General features: G+C 45.7%; 2 protein-coding genes and 1 pseudogene across 2 annotated transcripts; 2 read left to right on the forward strand and 1 right to left on the reverse strand.

Moving 5' to 3' along the window:
* The first annotated feature begins 2,259 nt into the window (after positions 1-2,259).
* Positions 2,260-9,054, forward strand: LOC111079327 (annotated as a pseudogene).
* Positions 6,166-8,135, forward strand: LOC111079326. Its single transcript, XM_022374475.2, has 3 exons — positions 6,166-6,200; positions 6,264-6,783; positions 6,850-8,135. Exons 2-3 carry the CDS (start codon positions 6,268-6,270, stop codon positions 8,086-8,088), a joined length of 1,755 nt encoding a protein of 584 aa, XP_022230167.2. The 5' UTR covers positions 6,166-6,200; positions 6,264-6,267; the 3' UTR covers positions 8,089-8,135.
* Positions 9,055-15,458: 6,404 nt separating the features above from the next.
* LOC121404945 lies at positions 15,459-19,723 on the reverse strand. Its single transcript, XM_041595363.1, has 6 exons — positions 19,357-19,723; positions 18,970-19,277; positions 17,355-18,906; positions 16,629-17,299; positions 15,783-15,961; positions 15,459-15,588 (listed from the first exon to the last, which is right to left on the reverse strand). The coding sequence occupies exons 1-6, from the start codon at positions 19,721-19,723 to the stop codon at positions 15,459-15,461; spliced, it is 3,207 nt and encodes a 1,068-aa protein (XP_041451297.1).
* Positions 19,724-26,754: the final 7,031 nt, after the last annotated feature.

Genomic DNA, 26,754 nt, shown 5'->3' on the forward strand with positions numbered 1-26,754 from the left:
TCTGCATAGGAAAAGCCACTCCTAACGGTAGCATTTGAAATGAATTGTGTGTTGACTGGACGAATTTTATTTTTGAAATTACTTGGCATTCCATTTTCCGGTACTCTTGCCACTGGTTTAAGTTTCTTACTCAGCTCTATTCTAACTTTACAGCCTTTAAAGCTAGATGGGTGGTCATTACCACAATTGGCACATATTGATTTTTCGCCAAGACTTAGCTCACAGGGCTTTGATCCAGTAGCGTGGTCGCCAGAGCATTTGCCACAAACTGGCTTTTAAGGCAGTAGTTTCACGTGTACCCAAAGTTTTGGCATCTAAAGCATTGCACCAATTCTTTACCGTGCTTTGCCTTCATCACCGTTGCTCTGTGTCTTCCAATTTGAGTTATTTTAAGTGCCTGTGCAATATTTGGTGTCTTCTTTAGGTTTAGGGCCTGTCTCCAGCACCGCGGAAAATTCCTGCCAGGAATGTACGAGTTATTCCGTGAGGGTGTGAAACATAGCTAAAACAGGGTTGGTGATTGTGGTGGTGGCGGCTGTTATATTGTTGCACAACAAAAAATAATAATTTGCATCTCTCTCTTTTTGTTTTGCGCACAGTTTGTGCCTGCATCTTGCACCATTCACTTCAGGAATAATTGTTGAACATATATTCCTGTGCTGGGTATCAGCTGTTCTCTCAGTCCACACACGGTCCCGATAGGCAACTATCGATTTAAATCTGTGGATTCCGGTCATGTTGCTGGATACACGCTCCAGGAAAACGTAAACGAAAAATTCCTATCACAGTTTTTTTTATGAAGTTTGACAGGAATTTTTAGATTCCGCGGTGCTGGATACTATGCTTTACGTAAAACATGTATATTAACTACTGCTCGAAACACGTTTGAGTTTTTTGCAAAAATACGCGAGACTCCAAATCTGGATGTGCGAATATCATACTCATTAGCTGGGATTACAGCATTGAGTACCAGTTCGAGTTTGACCCTTTTGTTTACTTGCGGCACGTATATGGCTGGAGGCTTAGGTATTATGCTTTTTTGCTGCTCAGAGCCAACTACATTTTGTTGGTTGGGTCTAATTGTTCATCTTGATCTTCTTCGTCCAGTTCCATTAAATATTCAGCTTCTTCAGCTAGCGTTGCGTAGCGCTTGTTTTGAAGTGCTACCGAAAAGTTGGTAGCAGGTGTATTATTTTTATTACCTTTGTATGGGTGAATTTTTTGGGAAATTGGGTGCGTAATTTTCAGCTTTTTATGAGGAGAGATGTTCGACATCTGAAATGTGCATTTATTTGGTTGTGGAGGTTTTTCAGCTAAGATTAAATTCGAATCTACAGCACTCGAGACGTTTGGTATGGAGCATATTCTTCCAGTTGTGGTATTTGCTATTGAGTAACTGGACTTCTATTTGAAAATGTTCATGTGCTAGTAGATGTAGTACTTGTTAACATTGCCATCAAGTCTCTACCGTAATTTTCGAGTCGAGTTGTGTTTTGTATGTCTTTGGCCATTCTGGCCCGCAGTTCTGCAGCTGCTGGTCCATCTATTTTTCTCAATTTCGCTTGCTCAGCCAGCTTATCGCTAGGCTAGTGGTGATCAGGTGGGTCTCCATCCATTTTTGGGCAATTCACAAAGTTTATTTGCTAAAATTTGAGATCGCCCAACATCAAGGTTTATTTTCTGTTTAGAAAGCTAAGTTTTTATTGTCCCTCGTTTGCGACTGCGCGCAAAGCGAGTTCACTAGTCTTGCCCGTTGGACAAAAGTTTACTCTGTTTACTCTTTCTGTATGTCTAGCCATCTGGTTACCGTCTGGTGTGTGCCAATCCTGGCCATTGCGGCCGTTATTGACTCGATCCTGACGTTGTTGAAGGCCCATTCTATATCTAGGAAGGCCGCCAAGGCATATTCCTTATGGCTTAGAGTCTTTTCGATATGCCCAACAACTTCGTGTAGTGCGGTCTCAACTGATCTACCTTTGAGGTAGGCGTGCTGAGCTCCACTGAACACGTGTTTGTCTAGCTTGGTTCTAATATATAGATCATTTAGTCGCTCCATCGTTTTTAGTAAAAATGAGGACAGACTGATGGGTCTATAGTCCTTTGGGGAGATATGGCTTATGATCATCAGTGTTGTTGGTGGCGTTGGATTCGTCCCCGGTGACATCTGAGCAACCCGGGAAGTGAGTACTCATGAGGAGCTCCAGGGATTCTTGGCTGCTCTCTGCGAAGGTACCGTCCTGGCTGCGGAGCAGGCCTGGTATGGTGGTATCTTACAATTTGTTGGATGGCTTCATTCGAAAGTTTGCTTTGTGCCACGAATGCGATAACCCGGAAACTAATCTGACCGTTTCAGCTAAGAACCAGACAATCTCGCAGTCTTGCAAGGCATGCGGCTTCCATGGTCAGCTTAAGGTGAACCACAAAGTGAACACATTTATTGTGATAATTCCACCATCACTTAATCCAGCCGCTCAGGGCTCTTCGCTCACTAGGGGAAACGCTCAAAGAACCAGAAACAGAAGAACGAAAACTCTGATGGATCAATGGGTAAGAACTTAATAGCCAACAACTCTGCCGGAGAGTCAGATGGCGGCAATGGCCCCAACCAGGCCATCCAAAGAGAGGCGCGGCCATTCCGGAAAAAAATATATAGCTGGCTGGAGCGTCGACGTATCTAAGGTAATCAATTTTAATTGTTTCTAACCGAACTAATGCTGCCACTAAAAAATCTATATATTTCATAATCCATTTAATTAATTTATAATTTATTTATTTAAGGGCATGATAATTTCGGAGGACTACGACAAGGCCAAAAAGTAACGCATTGATATCTTCTATGCATTGGTAAAAAACAAGCGTGACAAAAGACAGCTGGACGATGTTGCTATACTGCAGGACAGTTGCAGAGAAGGTGCTGGATGCTCTCTATTTCCTCCTCGTCCCTGCAGCTGCGGCAGAAGTCATGGTGGGGTAGTCCGTACCTTGTGACCATGCGGCCAATGACACAGTGCCCCGTTATGACTCCTGTCAATGTTCGCACCCGACTCTTCCTGAAGCTTAGGAGAGTCTTGGTGCGTTTAAAGTCGTAGTGGGGCCAAAGCGAGCGAGAGATCTCACAGTTTTGTGTGGTGTTCCACCGCCCGTCCGATCTCGTTCTTGCTCGGCCCATCATCTGCGAGATGATGATCTTAGTGGCCTCCGTATGTCGCTGACTGCGTCCGCCATTGGCTTGGCCGATCCAGCTCTGTCACACTCGTCCACACTCTCGTTGCCCGCTATGTCGGTATGACCCGGAACACACGTGATTGTGATTGAGTGCGCGCTTATCTGGTTTAGCGCGTTAACCGTGTCACGTACGAGTCTGCTTGTGGTCTTGCAGGATACCAAGGCTTTGATGGCAGCCTGACTGTCGACGCAGATTGCTATGTTCCTCGGAGGTATCTCCAAGGTGTATACCAACTTAGCCGCTTGCCATACTGCATATATCTCCGCCTGGAATACACTGCACCAGTCTGGTAGTCTTATGGATGTGTTGGTTGCTAGTTCCTCAGAGAAGATTCCAGCTCCTGTCCCTTCGGCCGTTTTTGACCCGTCAGTGAAAATGGAGAGCTCGTTCTGCCCCAGGGCCGTGTTACTTTTCTATTTCTCCTTGTCCGGTATGTTTCCTTTCCTTCTTTTCCATGAGAACTCTGAAACACAGTAGTCACTCCCCCCGGCCGTTCCACCTTCCTCCTCACGGAGTATAGTGACGTTACCATAAGGCGATGGCTTGAAGAACTGCGCGGCTAGTAGCCTAGCTGCACTTATCTCAGCCTTCCACTAAAGATGGAGGTCTATCGGTTCCAGGCCTAGCATGGTGTCCAGAGCTGCCTGTGGGGTGGACTTGATAGATCCGGCGACTCCAAGATCCAACTGCACCCAAGTCCGTTGGACTCTACGGAGGTTCTCCAGGTGGGATTTGGTGTTAACCGCTTCCCCATACCATGCCTCCGTATGTCAGGATGGGTCTTATTATCGCTGTATACATCCAGTGGATGATGTGCGGCTGTAAGACCCATGTTCGTCCAAAAGTCTTCCTACAGGTGTAGAAAGCTGCCATTGCCTTTTTCTTCCTTTCCTTCATGTTTCTCTTCCAGGAGAGTTTGGAGTCAAGGATGACACCAAGATACTTGGCTTCGCTTGATAGCTCGAGTGTCGTTCCACCAATTGCTGGTAGTTGGAATCTCGGTACTTTATATCTTCTTGAGAACAGCACTAGTTCTGTTTTTTGAGGATTGACCCCCAAACCGTTCTGCCGAGCCCAGCTGGCGGTGGTGCCCAGTGCGGATTCTAGAAGGTCACTGATTGTGGGCAGAAATTTACCCGTTACCAGTACTACTAGATCATCCGCATAGGCCGTGGCCTTATACCCGCTCCTCCCCAGCTGAAGAAGAAGGTCGTTGAGGACAAGGTTCCACAGGAGAGGGGATATAACTCCTCCCTGCGGAGTGCCTAGTGTAACCGTCCTTCTTGACGAGGAGGAGCCCAGGTTGGCGCTTATCGTTCTGCTCCTGAGAACGCTGTCTAGCCATCTGGTTACCGTCGGGTGTGTGCCAATCCTGGCCATTGCGGCCGTTATTGACTCGATCCTGACGTTGTTGAAGGCCCATTCTATATCTAGGAAGGCCGCCAAGGCATATTCCTTATGGCTTAGAGTCTTTTCGATATGCCCAACAACTTCGTGTAGTGCGGTCTCAACTGATCTACCTTTGAGGTAGGCGTGCTGAGCTCCACTGAACACGTGTTTGTCTAGCTTGGTTCTAATATATAGATCATTTAGTCGCTCCATCGTTTTTAGTAAAAATGAGGACAGACTGATGCGTCTATAGTCCTTTGGGGAGATGTGGCTTGTCTTCCCTGCCTTGGGGATGAAGACCACTCTCACCTCCCTCCACCCACGGGCGACGTACCCAGTGCGGTGGCATCCTTTGGAAATTTTCTTCAGCCATGGTAGTAGGTGCAGGAACGCTACTTGCAGCATGGCTGGTCGGATGTCATCCGGTCCCGGTGACTTGTAGGGACTGAATGATTTAATGGCCCAGATAATCTTGTCTGGTACCATTATATCTCGTATGAGTTCCTCGATTTCCTCCCCTTGATGATCATCAGTGTTGTTGGTGGCGTTGGATTCGTCCCCGGTGACATCTGAGCAACCCGGGAAGTGAGTACTCATGAGGAGCTCCAAGGATTCTTGGGTGCTCTCTGCGAAGGTACCGTCCTGGCTGCGGAGCAGGCCTGGTATGGTGGTATCTTACAATTTGTTGGATGGCTTCATTCGAAAGTTTGCTTTATGCCACGAATGCGATAGCCCGGAAACTAATCTGACCGTTTCAGCTAAGAACCAGACAATCTCGCAGTCTTGCAAGGCATGCGGCTTCCATGGTCAGCTTAAGGTGAACCACAAAGTGAACACATTTATTGTGAAAAATCCACCATCACTTAATCCAGCCGCTCAGGGCTCTTCGCTCACTGAGGGGAAACGCTCAAAGAACCAGAAAAAGAAGAAAGAAAACTCTTAAGGATCAATGGGTAAGATGGCGGCAATGGCCCCAGCCAGGCCATCCAAACAGAGGCTGAAATAAGCGCGGCTGCAGCGTCGACGTATCTAAGGTAATAAATTTTAATTGTTTCTAACCGAACTAATGCTGCCACTAAAAAATCTATATATCATAATTTATTTAATCTACACTATAAGTTTGTAGAAAAAAATCTGTGTGTAAGCGGCTTTCTCCGCAGCGCGTGCACCAAATTGCATGCTGTTTTTTTTTAAATGATAGCCAGAGAATGGGACCTGGTTTGCACAAGCAAATTTGTACTTTTCTATAAAAAGGTTGCTCAAGAATTAAAAATGAATAAAAAAAATCTTAAATTTGGTCCAAAAGTGTGTGTTTGAACGCCTGGTTCATTTCATTTCATTTCTCCGCAACGCGTGCACCAAATTGCATGCGTTTTTTTTTCAGTTTTCACTTTTCTATAAATAAGTTCCACAAAAATTAAAAATTAATCAAAAAAAAAATCTCAAATTTGGTCTAAAAACGTGTGTTGGAACGCCTATTTCATTTCATTTTGTGTCATTCTGTAGAACAGAACATTTGATGATAAATTTTGTTTTTTATAACTTTTTGTGTGAAAATTTGTTTTCTGAAAAAATTGCAATTTGTGTAAGTATATTTGTTGCTTTTAAAAATGTGTGCGTTTTAAACCAACCTGTGTGGTTTTTAAAGTTAAATGTCGAGACGATTAAATTTGGATCGGCGAACGCGAAATTCGTTTCAAGTTGTGGCTTCAAGGAGCCGTGAAAGTAGCCAAGACATTACACATCGCAATAAAAATAATCGTCTACGCACAACAAGGTCCCGTTCAAATCAACGGAACAATGGTGCAACAACAACTGCAAATGAACGTCGTGATATTCAAAATCTACAAGGTGTTGCGTTTGCTCACAGTAATATCACCAATCACGCTTCTCATAGGCAAATTAAAATTGGTCCAATGAACGACCGTTGTCGCCATTGTCAGGCATTAAAATTTAAAGGTGAAGCAGATGGGATGTGCTGTGCGAGTGGTAAAGTGAAATTGCCTGAATTAGGCAGCCCAACACAACCATTGAGCACATTACTTAATGGATTGACACCTGAGTCTAATCATTTTTTGAACAATATACGAAAGTATAATTCGAGTTTTCAAATGACATCTTTTGGCGCCACAAATATTATAAGAGACAACTTCATGCAAACATTCAAGGTAATTAAATAGTTTTTTTTATGCAAATTGTACGTTTGTTCTCATTCAATCATATATTTTATTCAGATTCAAGGTCAAATATATCATCGAGCTGGCTCTTTGTTACCTTTCGACAACGCAGACCACCAATTTTTGCAATTATATTTTATCGGGAACGCGGAAGACGAAGCTGATCGTCGGTGTGCCATAATTACCAACACGCGAAGACAAATTATTTTCGATTTGCAAAATATGTTCCATGAGCACAACGAATTGGTTCAGGTTTTCAAAACATCGCTTGATCGAATGCCATCTGACGATCATAAAATTGTTATTCGAGCTGATAAAACACCGGTTGGCGAACATGCAAGGCGTTTCAATGAAAAAACAGTTGACGAAGTGGCAATAGTCATAGTTGGTGAGCAATTTAATAATCGTGATATTGTGCTTCACCGTAGAAATGAACAACTTGAACGTTTATCCGAGACTCATCGCTGTTATGATGCACTACAATATCCCATATTGTTTTGGAGCGGACAAGATGGCTATAATTTCAACATTAAAATGATAAATCCAGTAAACGGTCGAGAAGGAACAAAGAAAGTTAGTGCTATGAATTATTACGCATACATATTGAGGTGTAGAGCACTTTTCCACCAGTATATTGTTGACATGTATGCAAAAATTGAATCGGAGCGGTTAAATTTTCTTCGATTCAACCAAGCCAAATTACGTTCCGAAGAGTATGTTCATTTGCGTGATGCCATTAACAACGATGGTAATGCACAAAACGTTGGAACTATGATAATATTACCATCATCGTATGTTGGAAGTCCACGTCATATGTTTGAGTACGCGCAAGATGCGATGTCATACGTTCGCCGTTACGGTCGACCAGACCTCTTCATCACCTTCGTGTGTAATCCGCAATGGGAAGAAATCTTGGAATTATTATTTGTTGGCCAAACATTGAAAGATCGCCATGATATTTTAGCACATGTTTTTAGACAAAAATTGAAATCACTCATGGATTTAATTGTCAAACACGGTGCATTTGGGTCTGTTCAATGTTGGATGTGTTCAATTGAATGGCAGAAACGAGGTTTGCCTCATGCGCATATTTTAATTTGGCTGATTGAAAAAATAAGGCCGAATCAAATTAACGATGTGATTTCGGCAGAAATTCCAGATCCGACAGTGGATCCTGAATTGTTTGAAGTGGTCACCAAAAATATGATTCACGGTCCATGTGGTGCGTTGAATTTGAATTCACCCTGTATGGTTGAAGGGAAATGCTCCAAACGTATTCTTGGCATGTATTTTTAGTTTTAGATAGACGCATTAATTAGGAGTTGTTTAAGGCATGAAAAAAATACCAGATTTTAAAAATTCTTTAAAAAAAATCACACCATAAAAAAAATTAAGTACTAAAAATATTTTTAAGTCCCGAAATCGATCAGAAAAAGTCATTTTGGTCCACAGCCTAAAGAAAAAGTTCAATTTCGTTGAGTAGTGTAATCATTGTTTAATTTCGATTAATTCCTAAACATTCAATGCATTTTGTAAGCAGCGAAGCGCGCGGGTCTGCTAGTTAATTTATAATTTGTTTTTTTTAAGGGCATGATAATTTCGGAAGACTACGACAAGGCCAAAAAGTAACGCATTGATATCTTCTATGAATTGGTAAAAAACAAGCGTGACAAAAGACAGCTGGACGATGTTGCTATACACAAAGAGCTTCTAATCAAAGCAGAACGATTGGATATAGTTAACAAATCCCCGCTGTTTCTCGCTAAGCTTTTATTTACTGAGAACTTTATTAATGACGTTCGCAAAAACCGCTTCTTGTTACTTCACTTTACTCATAATAATCCAAAAGCACAGCGCTATTTATTTGGCGGCATCGAGCAGACTGTCGAGCTTTATACGAACACGTTAATGAGCAGGGTCACCGGGATATTCAAAATCTTTTACGATTTGGACATACTCGATGAAAAGGTCATTCTGGACTGGGCACAGAAAGTAAGCAAACGACATGCTTCCAAGAAAATTGCCACCGAGATTTATGAGAAGGTAAAGCCATTTGTACAGTGGCTCAAAGATGCCGAGGAAGAAGATTCCTCCTCTGGAGACGATGACGGTGCTGCTGGCGATGCTGCTGGCGATGCTCGGGCCCGCATTGAACCATTGAAGCTGGCCCTAGCCATGGAACGTGGCCTTGGCGTTCTTACGTCTAGTAAGAAAGTCCAAAAGGATGAGGAGGCGGATGAAATTGATATAGTCGACATATAGTCAACCAAAAACTATCAACGAACAATGTTTTTGGAAATGGAATCGCCATTGTCCTGTGCTTTTAAGAAAGTCATGTCTGGACGTTGATATGCAATGACTACACCATCATGTGGCCCATGCGACACCAAGCCGAAGCCTGTTATGCGCGGAACCCAGGCAGAAACGCAGACCTCCTCCCGCCCAACCGACCGAGGGGCGCTGCCGCATGACGCGCGACGCGTGCTACCGAACCGATCGCGAGCATGCAGGAAAGATAGGTGTTAGACTAAAATTCGAGGAAAATTAGAGTTAAACACAACTCAATGGGCCAAACATGCAAATATAGCTAAGAAATAGTACTAATTACGGGAAAGGTATGTAAGTATTAGTGATTTAAGGAGAGGAAGGGAATTAGTAGTTGATATTATGTGGTAGAGGGAATTGAAGTCCGAGCAAAGTACCCTAAATGGTTCGTGCAAGGAATAATTCGATCTACAAAGCGAAAGGAACAAAGGAATGAAGTTTCTAGTAGATCTAATAGGAATCGTAAAGTTTATGCATCTCAACAAGTCAGGGCTATCTACGTCACCCTTGATCAGGTTGTGCATAAAAATCACACCAACCATTTTTCTACGACTAACTAAGGTTGAAAGGTTTATTAAAAGCAATCTACGAGGGTAAGATGGCAGTCTCAAACCTGCATCCCAGTTAATGCCACGCAGGGCAAAAAGTAAAAAGTTTTTCTGGACTGATTCTCTACGGTCCTGGTGTACTTTGTACTGGGGGCACCATACACCATACACATACACCATAATCTAAAATCGGACGAACAAGCGAGATATAGAGAGTCTTCGTTATATAGGGGTCGTCAAATTCCTTTGACCACCTCTTTATAAACCCAAGCACACCCATGGCCTTATTTACCATGTTCAGAAAACTTTCACTTTGGGCCTAATTTAACACCAAGATCATCAACCAAGATAATTCTCTCAAGATAACCACAGCAAAGGCTATAAGGAGCCAAAAGGGGGCTGGATCGATGAAATGTCATTATTTTGCATTTCGAGGCATTTAGGTGTAACATATTTGCACAACACCATGACTGAATGTTATTGAGATCGGATTGCAAGCGAGAGTGAAATGAAATGTCCTTATACTGGACACAAAGTTTAACATCATCCGCATACATGAGTAGTCGAGAGTTTGTTAATACTGAAGGCAGATCAGGTAAGCTCTAATAAATTTGTAGTTGTTGATCGTCGCCTTATAAATCCGTGCTAGGACGGAGATATAAGTGATCTGCAGAGATGTTGCAAATGCAGAGCTAAAATTTTTTCAAACATTTTAGGAATAGCGCATAACTTAGATATACCTCTATAATTATTTGCCACAGACTTGCTACCTTTCTTATGGAGCGGAATAATAAAAGATTCCTTCCAGATGGTGGGGAAGCATGAAGAGTTAATGGATAGATTGAATAGTTTAAACAAGGGTCCACACAGAGCGGCACAGTACCTAAGTACACAGCCGGGAACTCCGTCGGGACCTGGTGAAAACACCGGCTAAACTAGTCGAAGATCATGCAGAAGTGAGCTTTCATTTAACAAGGGGCTGAAGATGCCATTTGACCTTGGTAAACTGTATGGATACGGCTGACCAGAGTAGCTTTCATGAGAATAGGTTGTTTGGAAAAATTTGGCAAAAAGATCGGCAATTGCCTGATCATTGTTTGCTGACATATTGAGAAATGATAGCGAGGATGGATGTGCGGACGTTCTACGCTTACTATTTACGAAGCTGTAAAACTGTTTAGGGTCCTGTTAAAATCGTATCCTGCATCGAGATAGGTAGTTTTTATAGCATTGAGCGTTAAGAACGGAGAAATTTGACCGAGCTATTACATAGTGAGAAAGAGGGAGAACCAACTTCTCGAAATTTTTTATAAAGTCTTGCTTTTAAGTTTGTTAGACTGGATAACTCTTTGGTAAACTAAGGAGGCTTTCCAGATCTAACCGGACAAGAAAGTGGGACACAAGAATCAAAAAATGTGTCAAGTACAAGTACGTCAGTGCACAAATACAGAGCGGACCAATCAAAATCACTAATGAGGTTATTAAGAACCGTAAGAACTATTAAGATGTTTCTTTCCTTTGATTTACAGCCTTGCTATATTTCACCCACACTCGTCACGGGATAATGTCCGGTGCCTAGGGAGGTTTCGCGAACCATCCCGAGGCCTCTATAAAGAGCACAAGTTTCACTGGAGGCATGTTTGCCAGGCTGTCCAGGTCTTCGTAGAAGGCGCCGCCGAGTGTTCGGTGACGCCTACCCATAAGTGCAGGACAGTTGCAGAGAAGGTGCTGGATGCTCTCTATTTCCTCCTCGTCCCTGCAGCTGCGGCAGAAGTCATGGTGGGGTAGTCCGTACCTTGTGACCATGCGGCCAATGACACAGTGCCCCGTTATGACTCCCGTCAGTGTTCGCACCCGACTCTTCCTGAAGCTTAGGAGAGTCTTGGTGCGTTTAGGGTCATAGTGGGGCCAAAGCGAGCGAGAGATCTCACAGTTGGGTGTGGTGTTCCACCGCCCGTCCGATCTCGTTCTTGCTCGGCCCATCATCTGCGAGATGATGATCTTAGTGGCCTCCGTATGTCGCTGACTGCGTCCGCCATTGGCTTGGCCGATCCAGCTCTGTCACACTCGTCCACACTCTCGTTGCCCGCTATGTCGGTATGACCCAGAACACACGTGAGTGTGATTGAGTGCGCGCTTATCTGGTTTAGCGCGTTAACCGTGTCACGTACGAGTCTGCTTGTGGTCTTGCAGGATACCAAGGCTTTGATGGCAGCCTGACTGTCGACGCAGATTGCTATGTTCCTCGGAGGTATCTCCAAGGTGTATACCAACTTAGCCGCTTGCCATACTGCATATATCTCCGCCTGGAATACACTGCACCAGTCTGGTAGTCTTAGGGATGTGTTGGTTGCTAGTTCCTCAGAGAAGATTCCAGCTCCTGTCCCTTCGGCCGTCTTTGACCCGTCAGTGAAAATGGAGAGCTCGTTCTGCCCCAGGGCCGCGTTACTCTTCTATTTCTCCTTGTCCGGTATGTTTCCTTTCCTTCTTTTCCATGAGAACTCTGAAACACAGTAGTCACTCCCCCCGGCCGTTCCACCTTCCTCCTCACGGAGTATAGTGACGTGACCATAAGGCGATGGCTTGAAGAACTGCGCGGCTAGTAGCATAGCTGCACTTATCTCAGCCTTGCACTAAAGATGGAGGTCTATCGGTTCCAGGCCTAGCATGGTGTCCAGAGCTGCCTGTGGGGTGGACTTGAGAGATCCGGCGACCCCAAGGTCCAACTGCACCCAAGTCCGTTGGACTCTACGGAGGTTCTCCAGGTGGGATTTGGTGTTAACCGCTTCCCCATACCATGCCACCGTATGTCAGGATGGGTCTTATTACCGCTGTATACATCCAGTGGATGATGTGCGGCTGTAAGACCCATGTTCGTCCAAAAGTCTTCCTACAGGTGTAGAAAGCTGCCATTGCCCTTTTCTTCCTTTCCTTCGTGTTTCTCTTCCAGGAGAGTTTGGAGTCAAAGATGACACCAAGATACTTGGCTTCGCTTGATAGCTCGAGTGTCGTTCCACCAATTGTTGGTAGTTTTAATCTCGGTAATTTATATCTTCGTGAGAACAGCACTAGTTCTGTTTTTTGAGGATTGACCCCCAAACCGTTCTGGCGAGCCCAGCTGGCGGTAGTGCCCAGTGCAGATTCCAGAAGGTCAAAGATTGTGTGCAGGAATTTACCTGTTATCAGTATTACTAGATCATCCGTATAGGCCGTGGCCTTATACCCGCTCCTCCCCAGCTGAAGAAGAAGGTCGTTGAGGACAAGGTTCCTCAGGAGAGGGGATATAACTCCTCCGTGCGGAGTGCCTCCTGTAAGCGTCTTTCTTGACGAGGAGGGGCCTAGATTGGCGCTTATCGTTCTGCTCCTGAGAACGCAGTCGCGTGTGTGCGAATCTTGTCCAGTGCGGCCGTTATTTACTCGATCCTGAAGTACGTTAAGGCATATTCCTTTCGCTAAGAGTCTTTTCGATATTCCCAACAACTTCCTGTGGTGCGGTCTCAATTGATCTACCTTTGAGGTAGGCGTCATGAGCTCCGCTGAACACTTGTTTGTCTAGCTCGGTTCTTATATATAGATCCATTAGTCGTCCCATTGTTTTTAGCAAAAAAGAGGACACACTGATGGGTCTGTAGTCCTTTGGGAAGATGTGGTATATCTTCCCGGCCTTGGGGAGGAACACCACTATCACCTCCCTGGTAGGTGCCTTCGACAGTACACGTCGAAGCCTTGAGGCCTCAGATGTACCATCTATGGCATCGCAGAAGGCTGCCCATGACTCCCTTTTCGCCCTCCTACAGGTGATGTTGTAGGTATTCAAACTTTGGCGATATTCGTCCCAGCTTTCCTGTGTATTTGTCACTTTTGGTTTGTTGAAGACTTGCCGCGATTCCTTTCTGATTTCGCTCAGCTCCCGTGTCCACTACGGGTTGTGATTGGACTTTGGGGGTCGGCTGATCGGGAAGGATTTGTAAAACGCCATCTGTAGAGCATTAGTAACGTTCTGTGCTGCTGCCTCTAGTGTTCCCGTTTGAATAATGCCTCCCTCCGGTGGGTTGGGCAACACCTTCTTTAGAGAAGCGGTTCCAGTCTCTTCGCTAGGGATTGCGGTAGGCCTTGGGCCTCTCCTTTTTTCACTTGATGCTGAACACTAACCTGTAGTAGTCCGAAAAGGAACACTCACTGGACACGTGACAGTCATCGATGGTAAGGGAGTCGCTATTTGAGGCCAGTGTTATATCTGTAACCTCTGCACGGTTCCTGTTGCTGAAGGTGGGGTTGTCTCCCCGGTTGCACACAACAAGATTTGTGAACAGCATGTACTCGAACAGCGACTCTCCTCTAGAATTTGAGCCCGTACTTCCCCAGAAGGAGTGATGGGCATTCGCATCACAGCTAAAGACAATGTCGAGTCCCTCCTTCCGCGCTTGGTGGATCTGGGCCCTGACATCCTCCGAGGGTGGGTCTTCTTCTTTATACGGCAGGTATGCGGAACCTATGTCCCGACCCTCATTAGTTTCCTTAAGTCCTAAACGTAGTCCCTCACCGTTTCTGTTCTGGCCAGTTTGCGATCTGAGACCTGCTTTGCTAAATCCTCCTGGTACCGTAGTTGCATGAAGTTTTCTTTCAGTCTGTCTTTTGCTTCTTCTTATGTGCTGACCGGGGCTGGCTTTATGTGCCACCAGTCCAATGCACTTTCCTCCAGAATGACTGGCATCGCTAAAACCAGGTGATCTAGTTCTATCCCGTAGGTTTCCGCTAATTCCTCCATCCTGCTTATGAATTTAAGCAGTTGTCCTTTTCCTGCAAATCTTAAGTCCCATTTGCGAATTTTGTCGATGTTATCTGTTTCGGAAACAGTGCTTTTTTCCTTGCAGTTTTCGGCTTCGCTTGTGGGTCGTCCTGGTGAGGATTAGAGTTTGGTCACACTCTGGGAGGGAGAGGCATAGTATCGAGCAGAACGAATGGAAAGGTAAATTTTACGTTTGGCACAAGGACCGCTTAAAAATTCTGGTTTGATAGGCCAGGGCTTTCCGAGTTGGACTGCCCCGATTTTATCTGGCGATCCTTCTTTTATTGCCGGCTGCCAGCTGTTTTGTGCCTCGTTAAGGGCATAACGCGTTTTTGGTTTGTCATAACGCGTCCTGGCCCAGCTGTTAATGTGACCGTGAGTCTGTGAGTGTTGGTGAAACTGGTCTTTAGCGAACGCGTTCCTTGTTTGAATTTGAATATTGAATGTTAATTTATTTATTAGTAATTATTTATTATTTATTTAAGGAACTTCAGTTGTTTAGTCGCTTATAGCCTTTTCGCACACAGTACATCTATGAGGAACGGTGGGAATTTTTGACAAATGTGAAACTCCGATTCCCACTGGCACCATCCACCATCCATGGAAAACAGCTGATGACTACATTGTGCTGTCGATTGTGACTTTATAATAATTTAAAATGGACTATTTGACAATTGTTTAAGCCGTGGCTCAACAACAGAACATGTTGTTGCAGAAAATTGTTAGTGGCGTTGGATAGAAAGCAAAGCAATATAGATGAATTCGAGGAGGAAGAGTTCATTGCAATTGTGAAGGGATGGCTTTTGAGTAGCATAGTGGTGTTTATTGGATATAATAAGTTGAACAATATATGTAGACTGAATTAATTGAAAATAAGGTTTTCTTGAACGTGTTTTATCTTGTTCGCTTCGACTTCTTAACTAAGTATCGCCTCTGTTGTTATCGATGGCTAGGGCCTATCGTGCGAATAACAGCCCCCCCATAGAGTGGACCGCTTCTGTTGACTAACAGCTCTTCACAGTCGGCCTTTCCTGAAAAATCGCAGCGTCCTCGCGAGATTCGAAGGGTGAGTCGCCTTCCATGTCGTCATCTTCATCTGGTTCATCGGGTGGGAGTTCGCACCAGCAATTCATTCTGTCAGAATAATACACCGACTTATAGTGCCTTTGCTTTCGTTGGGCATGAGGGATATCTTCTACTAGATATCGGTCGTTTGGCAGCACCTTGCTGATAATAAATGGACCTTTGTAGCGAGGCTCCAATTTGCGTGATGTTCCTGTGCTAAACGGCTCATTCTCGACTAACACAAGATCACCAAGGGTATATACCGTTGGCTTGGAATGTCTAGCATCGTAACGTTTCTTCGCAGCAGCCCTATGATCGTTGACTGTAGTCGCAGCATCTGCTCGTAGCTTTTCCAACTCGTCAGCATCTTCAGATCCGGGCCTTGGATCGCATTTGTCACTGTGTTCTTGAGGATATCTCGTGGCTCATAACCATACAATAGCTGAAATGGGGAACATTTAGTCGTACTATTTACCATGGTGTTGATGCTCCATTGAATTGAGCGTATCTGGTCGTCCCATCGTTTTTCATTTTCATTTGAAGGCAATAACATTGACAAAATAATCCGGTTGGTTCGCTCTGCATGTCCGTTTGCTCTCGGTGTCTTTACAGCATTGAGTATGTGCTTTACATTATTCGACTTACAATACTTCAAAATCCTTTGCAGTAAAAGCTGTACCGCGATCGGTAATGATTCGATCTGGCATTCCTAAGTAGCTGGTTACCTCCTGCAGGATATCAATAACGTGTTTCGTGGCTGTACTTTTTACAGCTCGCACTATGGTAAATTTAGTGAATGCGTCGACAATCACAAGAATGTGCTCATTCCGTTTTGAACTCTTTGGGAAGGGTCCCAGGTGATCCATATGTACGGTCGAAAAAGGGATCGGATGGATGTCATCATAATGGTATTGTCCTTCCTGACGTCCACCTGGTATCTTATACAGCGCACAGCCCACACATGACTTTATGTAGCTTTTAACGTAGTTGCGCATTCGGGGAAACCAAAAAAAATTTAGAATCCGATTAATGGTTTTCTCTGTGCCCATGTGTCCAGCCTTGTCGTGACATTCATGTAAAATATGGAATCTTAGCTGCTTCGGCACAACCCATAGTAGCTTGCCGTCATATTTGCGAAACAGGCGATCTTGCTCGATCACATACTCGTCATTCTCAGATTTCTTATCAATGTTAATCTCAGCGACAATCTTCTGGATTTTCTCATCTTGCAATTGTATGGCAAACAACCAATCAGCCTCGTCGATGATGGTCTTCGAAATTTGCAGGGATGCTGTGTCCATCTCATGTGCATCCTCAAATGGAGCTCGACTTAGCGCGTCAACATGATTCATCTGGGTTCCAGCTCGATGAACAATGTCTATGTCAAATTCTTGTATACGTAGCCACCATCTTGCAATTCGGGGTATAAGCTCTCGTTTCTCCATTGATGTTTTCAGGGCATTACAATCGGTAACGACTTTAATACGCTTACCATAGATGTAATATTTAAATCGCTCCAACGACTCGACGACGGCTAGAGCTTCTAGTTCGTAACTGTGGTAGTTCTTCTCTGCTTTGGACGTTGCTCGGCTATAATAAGCAATTGGCTTCATCTCATCCTTCTGCAGCAATACTCCGGCTAAGCCAACGGCACTGGCATCCGTATGTAGCTCATGCTCAGCATCGAGTCGGTAACTGGTGACAACGGGCTTCGATATTAGGCGTCTCTTTAACTCGTCAAATGCATCCTGTTGTGGCTGTTCCCACTTAAACGTCTGGTCTTTGCGCAACAGGGCACGCAGGGGCATATTCGGCAACAAATTTCCGGAAGTAACCGCTGAGACCCAAGAACTGCCGTACTTCAGTCACATTGCTCGGCCACGAGAACATTGCAATAGCGTTCGTCTTAACCTCTCCAGGACTGATGCCGTCTGCGTGTATCTGATGACCCAGGAATGTAATTGTTTGCTTGAACAATTCACATTTATCCAGATTTAGCGTTAGTCCGCACTCTTGCAATACTTGGAGGATTCGCTCAAGCTTCTCATACATCTCGTCAAACGTCTGACTAGCAATTAAGATGTCGTCCATGTAATGTATCATGTCGCCTTTCTGCACTCGCTTCTGTAATTCTGCCATGAGTCGATTGAATACAGCAGGTGCAGTTTTTAGTCCAAAAGGAAGCCGCTTGAACTCATACAGTCCATCCGTAGTGATGAATGCAGTAAACTTTCTACTTTCCGGTGCTACTTCTATCTGATAATAACCGCTGTTGAGGTTCAGAGAAGAAAAGTATTTAAATCGCTTCGCCTCCTGCAGACGCTCCTCGATGTTCGGTACAGGAAAATTTTCCTTCTTGATCAGTTTATTGAGACGGCGGTAATCAACACAGAGTCGATCACTACCGTTTGGCTTCTTGATGAGCACCACTGGGCTGGCGTACTCTGACGTGGATGGTATGATAATATCCTGCTCCAACAGCTCTTCGACCACACTGCTTACAAATTCCTTTTTTGGCTCGGATACTCGGTATGGCACTTGCGAAACCACTTGGCCACTCTCAACGCTAATGTTGGCTTGAAAGATGTTGGTTTTGCCTATGCCTTGCAGTCCTGTTGAGAAAACATGGTTGAACTTCTCTAGCAAACCGCCCATTTTACTTCTTTCCTGATGTTTCTGTAGATTGACAAGAAGTTTTGTAGTTAGGTTGTTGCTTACAAAGGCTACCGGTTGATGAACTGCACGTTTCACTTCAGTGTCGCCTGGCTCAAACTTCAGCGATAGCTGTCCGCTAATGATGACGTCTTGTCCTAACAGAAAGTCCTCTTTCAGCAGGTCGTCGTCTGCTACGTATACTTTGGCAGTAATCATTTTTCCATCGATGTCCATATCCACAACCATTGCTTCAGTCAGGATACAGGAACCCCCACAAATGCCTCGAATCTTCATAGAGCACTTGTGGCGATCAGCGTTGATTTGTTTGGCAACTGATTGGCGCATGATACTAGCCTGACTTCCAGTATCAATGAAGGCGCTATAGATGTACGACTTTATGTAGATTTTCCTGGTGAATAGCTTTTCGAGATTCGCGGCACCCAAACGCATCATATCTGCCGGTTGGCATTTCTCATTGCGTGCATGAAACTTATTGCAGTTGGTACAACGCGACTTCTTTTTTTCTTGTTGGCATGAACTAGCGAAGTGCCCCAATTCTCCACAATTGTAGCACTTCTGAGCCTCCTTTGGCTTTGTTGGCTTTACGTCGTAATCCTGCTTTGTCTCAAAGTTGCTGCCTTTTGGTACGAACTCCTTTTTGTTTGCGATTGGTCGACCTCTATTTACAAAATACGATTCGGCTGCATCACGAAACTGCTTCATTGACGAAAACTGAATTGCGGCAATACTATTTTGCAATTCTCAATGCTGTATACCTGATCTAACATATCTTACAACAGCTGCTTCACTAAGCTTGTACCGCACGCCAAGGACGGACATCCGGAAACAGTACTCCTTTACTGTCTCCTTTGATCGTCTGGTTGCATTGGCCATATTGAAGTGAACTTCTGCCTCATCTGGGTTAGATCCAAACTCGTCTCTTATAGCTGCAGCGAAGTCACTCCATGTGGTGTGTAGAACCGGCGACGAGTCGAGCCACATCTTAGCGGGACCCTTAAGCCGCGTATAAATGGCGAGCAAACGAAACTTCTCGTCCCATTGGTAAGCCTCAACTACCCTGTTGACACGATCGATGAACTGGGCTACGGAGATGGCGTTATCGTCGCTGGGGTCATAGTCCGGCAAGGTATTTGCTATTTCCTTGACCGACGCTTGCCTTACGTAATTGGTAGCCTATTTTTTCTTCTCTGATCTGCTGCTGGTTTGTTGTTGCTGCTGCCGCTTGTGCTGTTTCACCTGATGCTGTTGCTTCCGCGTTTTGTCGTTGCATGATGACCAACTGAACCATCATATTCTTCAGCTCAGTCATTTCATTTTGCATGTGTGAAATTGCCGCCGCATGTGACGTCAGCGTCTCCTCCTCATGTTGACTTATGTTTCCAGTTGCTTGTGGCATCTCTACGTCTTCGGTTTTCTCAAACTCAATTAGTCGTTGTACTAATTCGGCTCTGGAGCCCGAAACTGCCAAGTTCCGCTCTCTTAACAGGAACCGTAACTGGTCCACCTTAGGATCCGCAATTTTGACCATTTTCGCTGATATAGTCGCCCCTCTTTTAACTTGCACGCACAATCAGTTTGGTGCAAGCGAGACAACTGATATGACTGTATTTCACAACGTTGGGCTTCCACTTGTGAATTTCACAACGACGCTACATACACACACAAGCCTTTTGTATGAATTAATGTATATTGACAGGCTCACACAGATTCCTGACGCAATTTCTTTCTGTCCAGGTTCACTAAGATTCCTGATCGCTGAACGTTGAATCCGTCTGCCGCGTAGAAAAGGAACACCTCCGTAATTTGCAATTTTCTTTGTCACACAGACCTTAGGGAACATATCCCATTGCAAACTTCCCACGCCGACGATTCTTGCCGCTTTTCTTGAGTTTCTCTTAAAACTTTTACGCTCTACACATAACAACTCTACTAATCCCACTTCTGAACTGTGAAGGGATGGCTTTTGAGTAGCATAGTAGTGTTTATTGGATATAATAAGTTGAACAATATATGTAGACTGAATTAATTGAAAATAAGGTTTTCTTGAACGTGTGTTATCTTGTTCGCTTCGACTTCTTAACTAAGTATCGCCTCTGTTGTTATCGATGGCTAGGGCCTATCGTGCGTATAACAGCCCCCCCATAGAGTGGACCGCTTCTGTTGACTAACAGCTCTTCACACAATGCTGAATTTGTTTAATACAAAAATGTCAAGAAGGGTGTGGATGGTTGTAAGTAATAATTGTAATCCAATCCAAAATTGTATGTACAAGTATATCTTGTGTGTTTTAGAAGCGGTATGGGACTTTTTGGGAGAAGGATGTTCTGGATAACAACGACGAGCTCTTCAAAGAAAGCTTCAGAATGGAGAAGCCCACTTTCTGTTTATTGGTCAGCCGTCATTGGTCACTCCATGTCGAGCCCAGCCTCCTTCATGGAATGGGCCATCTCCATATATATATGGGAATTCTTCCGTGGTCCGCGAATATCGTCGATCTTCTTCTGCCAAACATCTACAAGCAGGTTCTCCATCTCGGCAGACCACTTCAACCTGCCACCAGCTGTTCTTTTGTTTGCTGCATTGTTATGTAGCATTAATGATATTGTTATAAACTAAAAATAAATCTATAAAACTTACCACCGCCATTTTCTGCCTTTTCCATTTTTAATTAATAATTTTTGTTTGCTTGCTCGGGTTGCTCGGGTGCGAATGGGTTTTGTTTTTTTTTTTTTACCATTTTCCTGTCTGTCATTGTTTACATTTTCGTAGTAAATTCCGATTTTTTTATGTGAATGTCAAATATTTATGGTTGCATTTGACATTTATCGAAAAAATACCGCACAGAAACGAGCGAATTAGGAACATCCCAGATGGATGGTGGAATAACTGGGAAATTTTCGGAACGGCAAAACCTTACGGACCATCCCCGAAATGGATGGTGGATGGTGGCCTGTGGGAATAGGCTATTATAGTAATGAATATATATGTGTATATTCTAATATGAGCGTAATATGAGTGTAATTTATGTGTAATATGTGTGTAATAAGTATTGTAATATGTAGTGTGGCGCCGGCGCTTTTTGTGGTGGCTCTGGGCGTCACAACTTTCTGTACCTTTTGTGTCTTCTGACCCTCATTTGCTCACCGTAGGAGACCCTATTCGCAGTCCAACTTGTTCAAGTTCTAAATGCGACGACAAAATTGTAAACGGTTTATGTACCGTATGCATACCAACTCACACACACAAACACACCGAAGCAGGAGAGAAGACTATTGCTGACCAGCGTAGTTCGTTCAGCCATAAAATACGCTGCAGCAGTTGGGGCGGACGCCATCAAAATCGCCAGCTACGCGAGGGGCGTCAAATCGATACATCGGCTTTGCGCGCTGAGAATATGCTGCGGCTTCCGCACCATATCAGACGACGCCGCGCTGGTCATAGCAGGAGTTCTCCCCATCGATCTGTTAGTAGTTGAGGAGAAGAACGTAGCTCTGGCCATCCGGGCAGGAGCCGAACGGAAGGCGGCGCGAGAGCAGGCAAGAGAGGAGAGCCTCAGTGTGTGGCAAAGCCGCTGGGACAGCTCCGAAAACAGCCGGTGGACTTACAGTCTCATCCCAGATGTGAGAAGCTGGACGAACAGGGGCCACGGTGCGGTGAATTTCTACACGACGCAACTCCTCAGCGGACACGGCTGCTTCGGCCAGCGGCTGTCACCCAGCAAACCTGGTGGAAGCGATGATAGGAGACGAGGCGGTATGGACAGCAGTAACCAACTTTGCTGCCGCCGCGTTGAAAGAGCTCCGGAGATGCGAGACCGTTAGGAAGAACCACCGTCCCTGCGAAGCAATGCTTCGCGGCCGTCCCGCAGGGACACGGTACTTCCTCTGTCGCCCCACGTATCCTGGCGACGAATGAAATCTAATCTATAATCTAATATATAATAATTATTAAGCTAGTAGTTCATACTCTCTATATGCGTAACTAAAAAAAAAAAATGAGCTAAGGAATAAAAAAAAAAAAACACAAACACACATGGAGACGATGGACCAGCAGACATCCCCGATCCCATACAGTCTGACGGAGTCATCGTCACAAACCATGGAAGCCCCGCATGAAGAGGCTTGGTCCACTGCGACCCTCAAGCCCAGACGCCGACCATTAAACGCCCCTGAAGGTCCAGAAAGGAGACCCAAAGCGACAACGACCCACCCACCCAGGCGACAAAGGCATGACGCAATCATAATTGCCACAAATGGAAACCCCTCCTACACCGACATCCTGAGGATGGTGATGAGGAGAGACGACGGGAAGCTGAAGGATGTTGGCAAAAATGTTGACAGAGTCAGACGCACAGCAAAGGGAGACCGCCGCTTATAGAGGCTGGCAAACTCAAACTTGAACTAAACGGCGCGCAGAAGGAGAATACTGCCCAGCTGAAGGAGGAGATAGGCCAAGTGCTTGGTACGCTGGCAGGCACCAGGGCACTGGTAAGCGAGACTTACATCGAGATCCGCGACATGGACGACCTTGCCACCAAAGGAGGTCGCCATGGCATAGTCTGCTCAGGTGGACCACCAAGTGGAAACAGCATGCACTAGGGCCCTACGGCCGGGATATGGAGGTTCCCAGGTGGCTATTGTCGGGCTTGCGGACCCGCTGCCAAAGCGGCTTATAGAGGCTGGCAAACTCAAGATCGGGTAGACAAGATGCAGGATCGTAGAGCGATCAGGACAGAGGCGCTGCTACAAATGCCTAGAGTTTGGGCACATCGGACGGCCAAATGTAATCCTGACAGGAGACTTCAACGCCTGGTCAGAGGAATGGGGACCAGATTTACCAACGCTAGAGGTCACACCCTCCTAGAAGCCTTTGCCACACTGGAGATAACCCTTCTCAGCATGGGATCAGAGGACACGTTCTCTCGTGCTGTGACAGGGTCAGTCATTGACTTGTTCTTCTTCAGTAGCGCTCTTTTCGAGAGTAAAATGTGGACGCTCAGCACCACATACACTGCCAGTGACCACAAAGCATTTATATGCAGTATCGAGTCCCGCAGGCAAGGCTCAGCCCACCAGCCAACGACGGCCTTTAACGCCAGAACCCTCAGGCCAGAGGTTGTTCTTGAGGAGCTGATCAAGCACAAGGCAGACAAGGAGCCACCCGCGCCACCGCGAGCCGGTATTCTGGTGGACCACGGAGATCGCCAAAGCTCGCAGCGAATGCATACGTGTTAGGAGGCGCCAAACACGCGCGAAGGGAACGCCAGCCTTCCATACGAGGTCCCAGGAATACGCCGCGAAACGCCGAGTCCTCAAAAGGTCTATCAGACAAAGCAAGAGGAATTTCTTCCTAGAGCTTTGTGATTCTGCCGAAAATGACCCCTGGGGTCACGCATACAAGGTCATAGCAAAAAAGCTCAACGCGGCAAAGCCCTTCACCGCGGCCGATCCTGCCAGGATGAAAGAAATTGTCGAATGCCTCTTTCCCGCTGTCGCCCCAGCTGTCAGCCCGGCGCGAGCACCGTATCGCGACATCGGATGGACCGACATAACGGCAAGAGAGATTCTGGATGTGGCAGAAGAGACCCCGACCAGCAAGGCCCTAGGCCCAGATGGTATCCCCGATACCGCCGTGAAGCTGGCAATGACAGCGCATCTTTCGCGCATGTCTTTAACATGTGCCTTTGCGAAGGAGTCTTCCCAGAGCCATGGAAGCAGCAGAAGCTTGTCCTGTTGCCAAAACCCCACAAGCCTCCTGAAGAACCTTCATTCTACAGGCCCATCTGCCTGATAGACAACGTGGGCAAAGCGCTGGAGCGATGCATTTGCAGGAAGCTTCAGAAAGCCGTCGTAGAGGCAGGTGACCTGTCTCCGATGCAGTTCGGCTTTAGGAAGGCAAGATCGACGGCGGACGCAATCCGCATAGTTAAAGACATACCGGTAAAAGCTATTGAGGGAGCCAGGTGGCTTGGAGGACGGAAGCAGTACTGTCTCGTGGTCACTCTCGACGTAAAGAACGCTTTGAACTCGGCGAGGTGGGACGTCATCCTTAGGGCCCTAACCGGCTTAGGAATCCCGGACTACTTGGTAGCAATCATCGAGGACTACTTCAGAGGCCGGAAGCTGCTATACAGCACCAATAGCGGTACGATGCAGAACCAGGTGACATGCGGCGTTCCCCAAGGCTCGGTCCTGGGACCAACCCTGTGGAACGTTATGTATGACTCCATCCTTAAGCTCCAACTACCAACAGACGCCCGCACAGTAGGATTCGCAGACGACGTCACATTGGTGGTAGTAGCCAAGCACCTCGGCGACGTGGAGGCCCGAAGTAACCAAGCGGTGGCCACAATCCAGGAGTGGCTGAACTCAGTGGGCCTTAAACTGGATGAGCAAAAGACGGAGGCAGTGCTTATATCCAGCCGCAAAAAAAGTCGAGGTAGTGACCGTCCGTGTCGGCTCAGTCGACATAATATCCGCAAGAGCAATCCGATATCTCGGTTTAATGTTGGATACTCGCCTCTCATTTCGCGAGCACCTCCAGGCAGTCAGCAAAAAGGCAGCCGACGTAGGAAGAGCACTCTCGCGCATGATGCTGAAAACGAGGGGACCTTGCTTGGGTTGGACTCCTGCTTCAGTCTGTCACCAATCTGGGCAGAGGCGGCGAGGACAAAGTCCTACAGGAGAGGGCTAGACGCAACTCACCGACTAGGAGCTCTGCGAGTCTGCTGCGGTTTCCGAACTATTTCGGATGACGCGGCCTTGGTCATAGCAGGAATGCTCCCAGTGGCGGACCTCGCCAAGGAAGCAAAGGAAATCTCCTTAGAACTCGAAGCAGCACCACAGAACCGATCTCCGGCACTACGGAAACGAATCAAGCCGGCAGCGAGGGAAAGGAGCTTAAACAGATGGCAGGAATGATGGGCCACCTCAGCGAAGGGCACATGAACATTCCGCCTTATACCGGACATCGCTACGTGGGTAAACCAGAAGCATGGAGAAGTAAATTTTTGGCTAACCCAGCTACTAAGTGGACACGGCTGTTTTAGGAGCTTCCTCAATCGTTTCGGGCACGACAGCAACGCTAACTGCCCGACGTGTGGCGTCGCAGAAACCGCAGAGCACATCCTTTTCAACTGCGCAAGGTTTGCAGATCAGCACAGCGGCATTGGCGGGGACACGCTGAACGCCGAGAACCTGCTCAACAGGATGGTTTCGCGTGAACAGTACTGGTCAATGGTATACGGATTCACGTCAGAAGTTATGCGGAAGCTGAGAGAGCTGGAGCGGAGTCGCAACGGCATGGAAGGAGGGGTCTAAGACGACCCGCCCGTCTCTGCGAAGCAAACCTTCGCGGCATACCCGCAGGAACTCAGGCTTTATTTATATAATCTTCCACATATCATTTTCTTCTTGTTATTCTATACACTTCCTTACCTAAAAAATTGATAAAAAACGAGAAGGAACGTGTGAGTCGCTTCTGGGGACGCGACTCTACTTATACCCGTACTCAGTCTGTATATACATTTTTGAGCTAATGATTTTTTAGAATTAAAAAAAAAAAACATTTTACATATTACATTTTTTTGCTACATATGTTATCTACATCTACATCTGCAATGTATATTCCACATCTAACATGTAGATTGTACATGTACCATTTATATTCTACATCTCTTCCGCTAGGGGTTGCTCGCGCACTGAACGCGGCAGAGTGTGCGAGCGAGAAAGAGAATCAGTAGCGTCAGCAGCGCTGGAGAAGGAGAGGGAACCAACAGAAAATTCATTTCTTCATTCTGGCTATAATTATGATCCGATCTGACTCAGATTCGGCAATCTGGTAGATATGGTCATTTTCTACGATACTGCGTTTTTAGTTTTATCGTATCTTTAAAATTGTGCCTGCCACAGATTTTCGTCCTTTATGGTGGCGGAAGGGGGCGGGGCGAAATTTTGAAATACACTTGTAGCAGTGTGATATTACATGAGTCTGGAAACAAAATTTGGTTGCTCTAGCTCTTATAGTCTCTGAGATCTAGGCGCTCATCAAGAAGGACAGACGGACGGACGGACGGACGGACGGACAGACGGACATGGCTATATCGACTCGGCTATTGATGCTGATCAAGAATATATATACTTTATGGGGTCGGAAACGTTTACTTCTCTGCGTTACACACATCCACTTTTACCACAAATCTAATATACCCCTTATAGCCTTTTCACACTGGGGACCATCCACCATCCATTTATGGGATGGTCCGTAAGGTTTTGCCGTTCCGAAAATTTCCCAGTTATTCCACCATCCATCTGGGATGTTCCTAATTCTCACGTTTCAGTGCGGTATTTTTTCGATAATTGTCAAATGCAACCATATTTCACAACAAAAAATCGGAGATCACTACGAAAATGTAAACAATGACAGACAGGAAAATATAAAAATAAAACAAAATAACCCCATCAGATCTCACAAAGCACGCAAAAAATAAAAAAATATCAAATATCAGCTGCAGGTGGTTTTATTTCGATGTGACATCCATCTAACATAAAAATTAAGTGA

The sequence above is a fragment of the Drosophila obscura genome, unplaced genomic scaffold (genome assembly GCF_018151105.1).
Source record: "Drosophila obscura isolate BZ-5 IFL unplaced genomic scaffold, ASM1815110v1 contig_58, whole genome shotgun sequence".
In the NCBI taxonomy this organism is placed as follows: Eukaryota; Metazoa; Arthropoda; class Insecta; order Diptera; family Drosophilidae; genus Drosophila; species Drosophila obscura.

Coding starts and splice junctions, on each gene's coding strand:
- LOC111079326 (XM_022374475.2), top strand. CDS start 6,268: ATGTCGAGACGATTAAATTTGGATCGGCGAACGCGAAATTCGTTTCAA. Junction 6,784..6,849: donor ACTTCATGCAAACATTCAAG/GTAATTAAATAG, acceptor TATTTTATTCAG/ATTCAAGGTCAAATATATCA.
- LOC121404945 (XM_041595363.1), bottom strand. CDS start 19,723: ATGGTCAAAATTGCGGATCCTAAGGTGGACCAGTTACGGTTCCTGTTA. Junction 18,907..18,969: donor AGCTTAGTGAAGCAGCTGTT/GTAAGATATGTT, acceptor GCCGCAATTCAG/TTTTCGTCAATGAAGCAGTT. Junction 15,962..16,628: donor ATGACGGCAAGCTACTATGG/GTTGTGCCGAAG, acceptor TCCCCATTTCAG/CTATTGTATGGTTATGAGCC.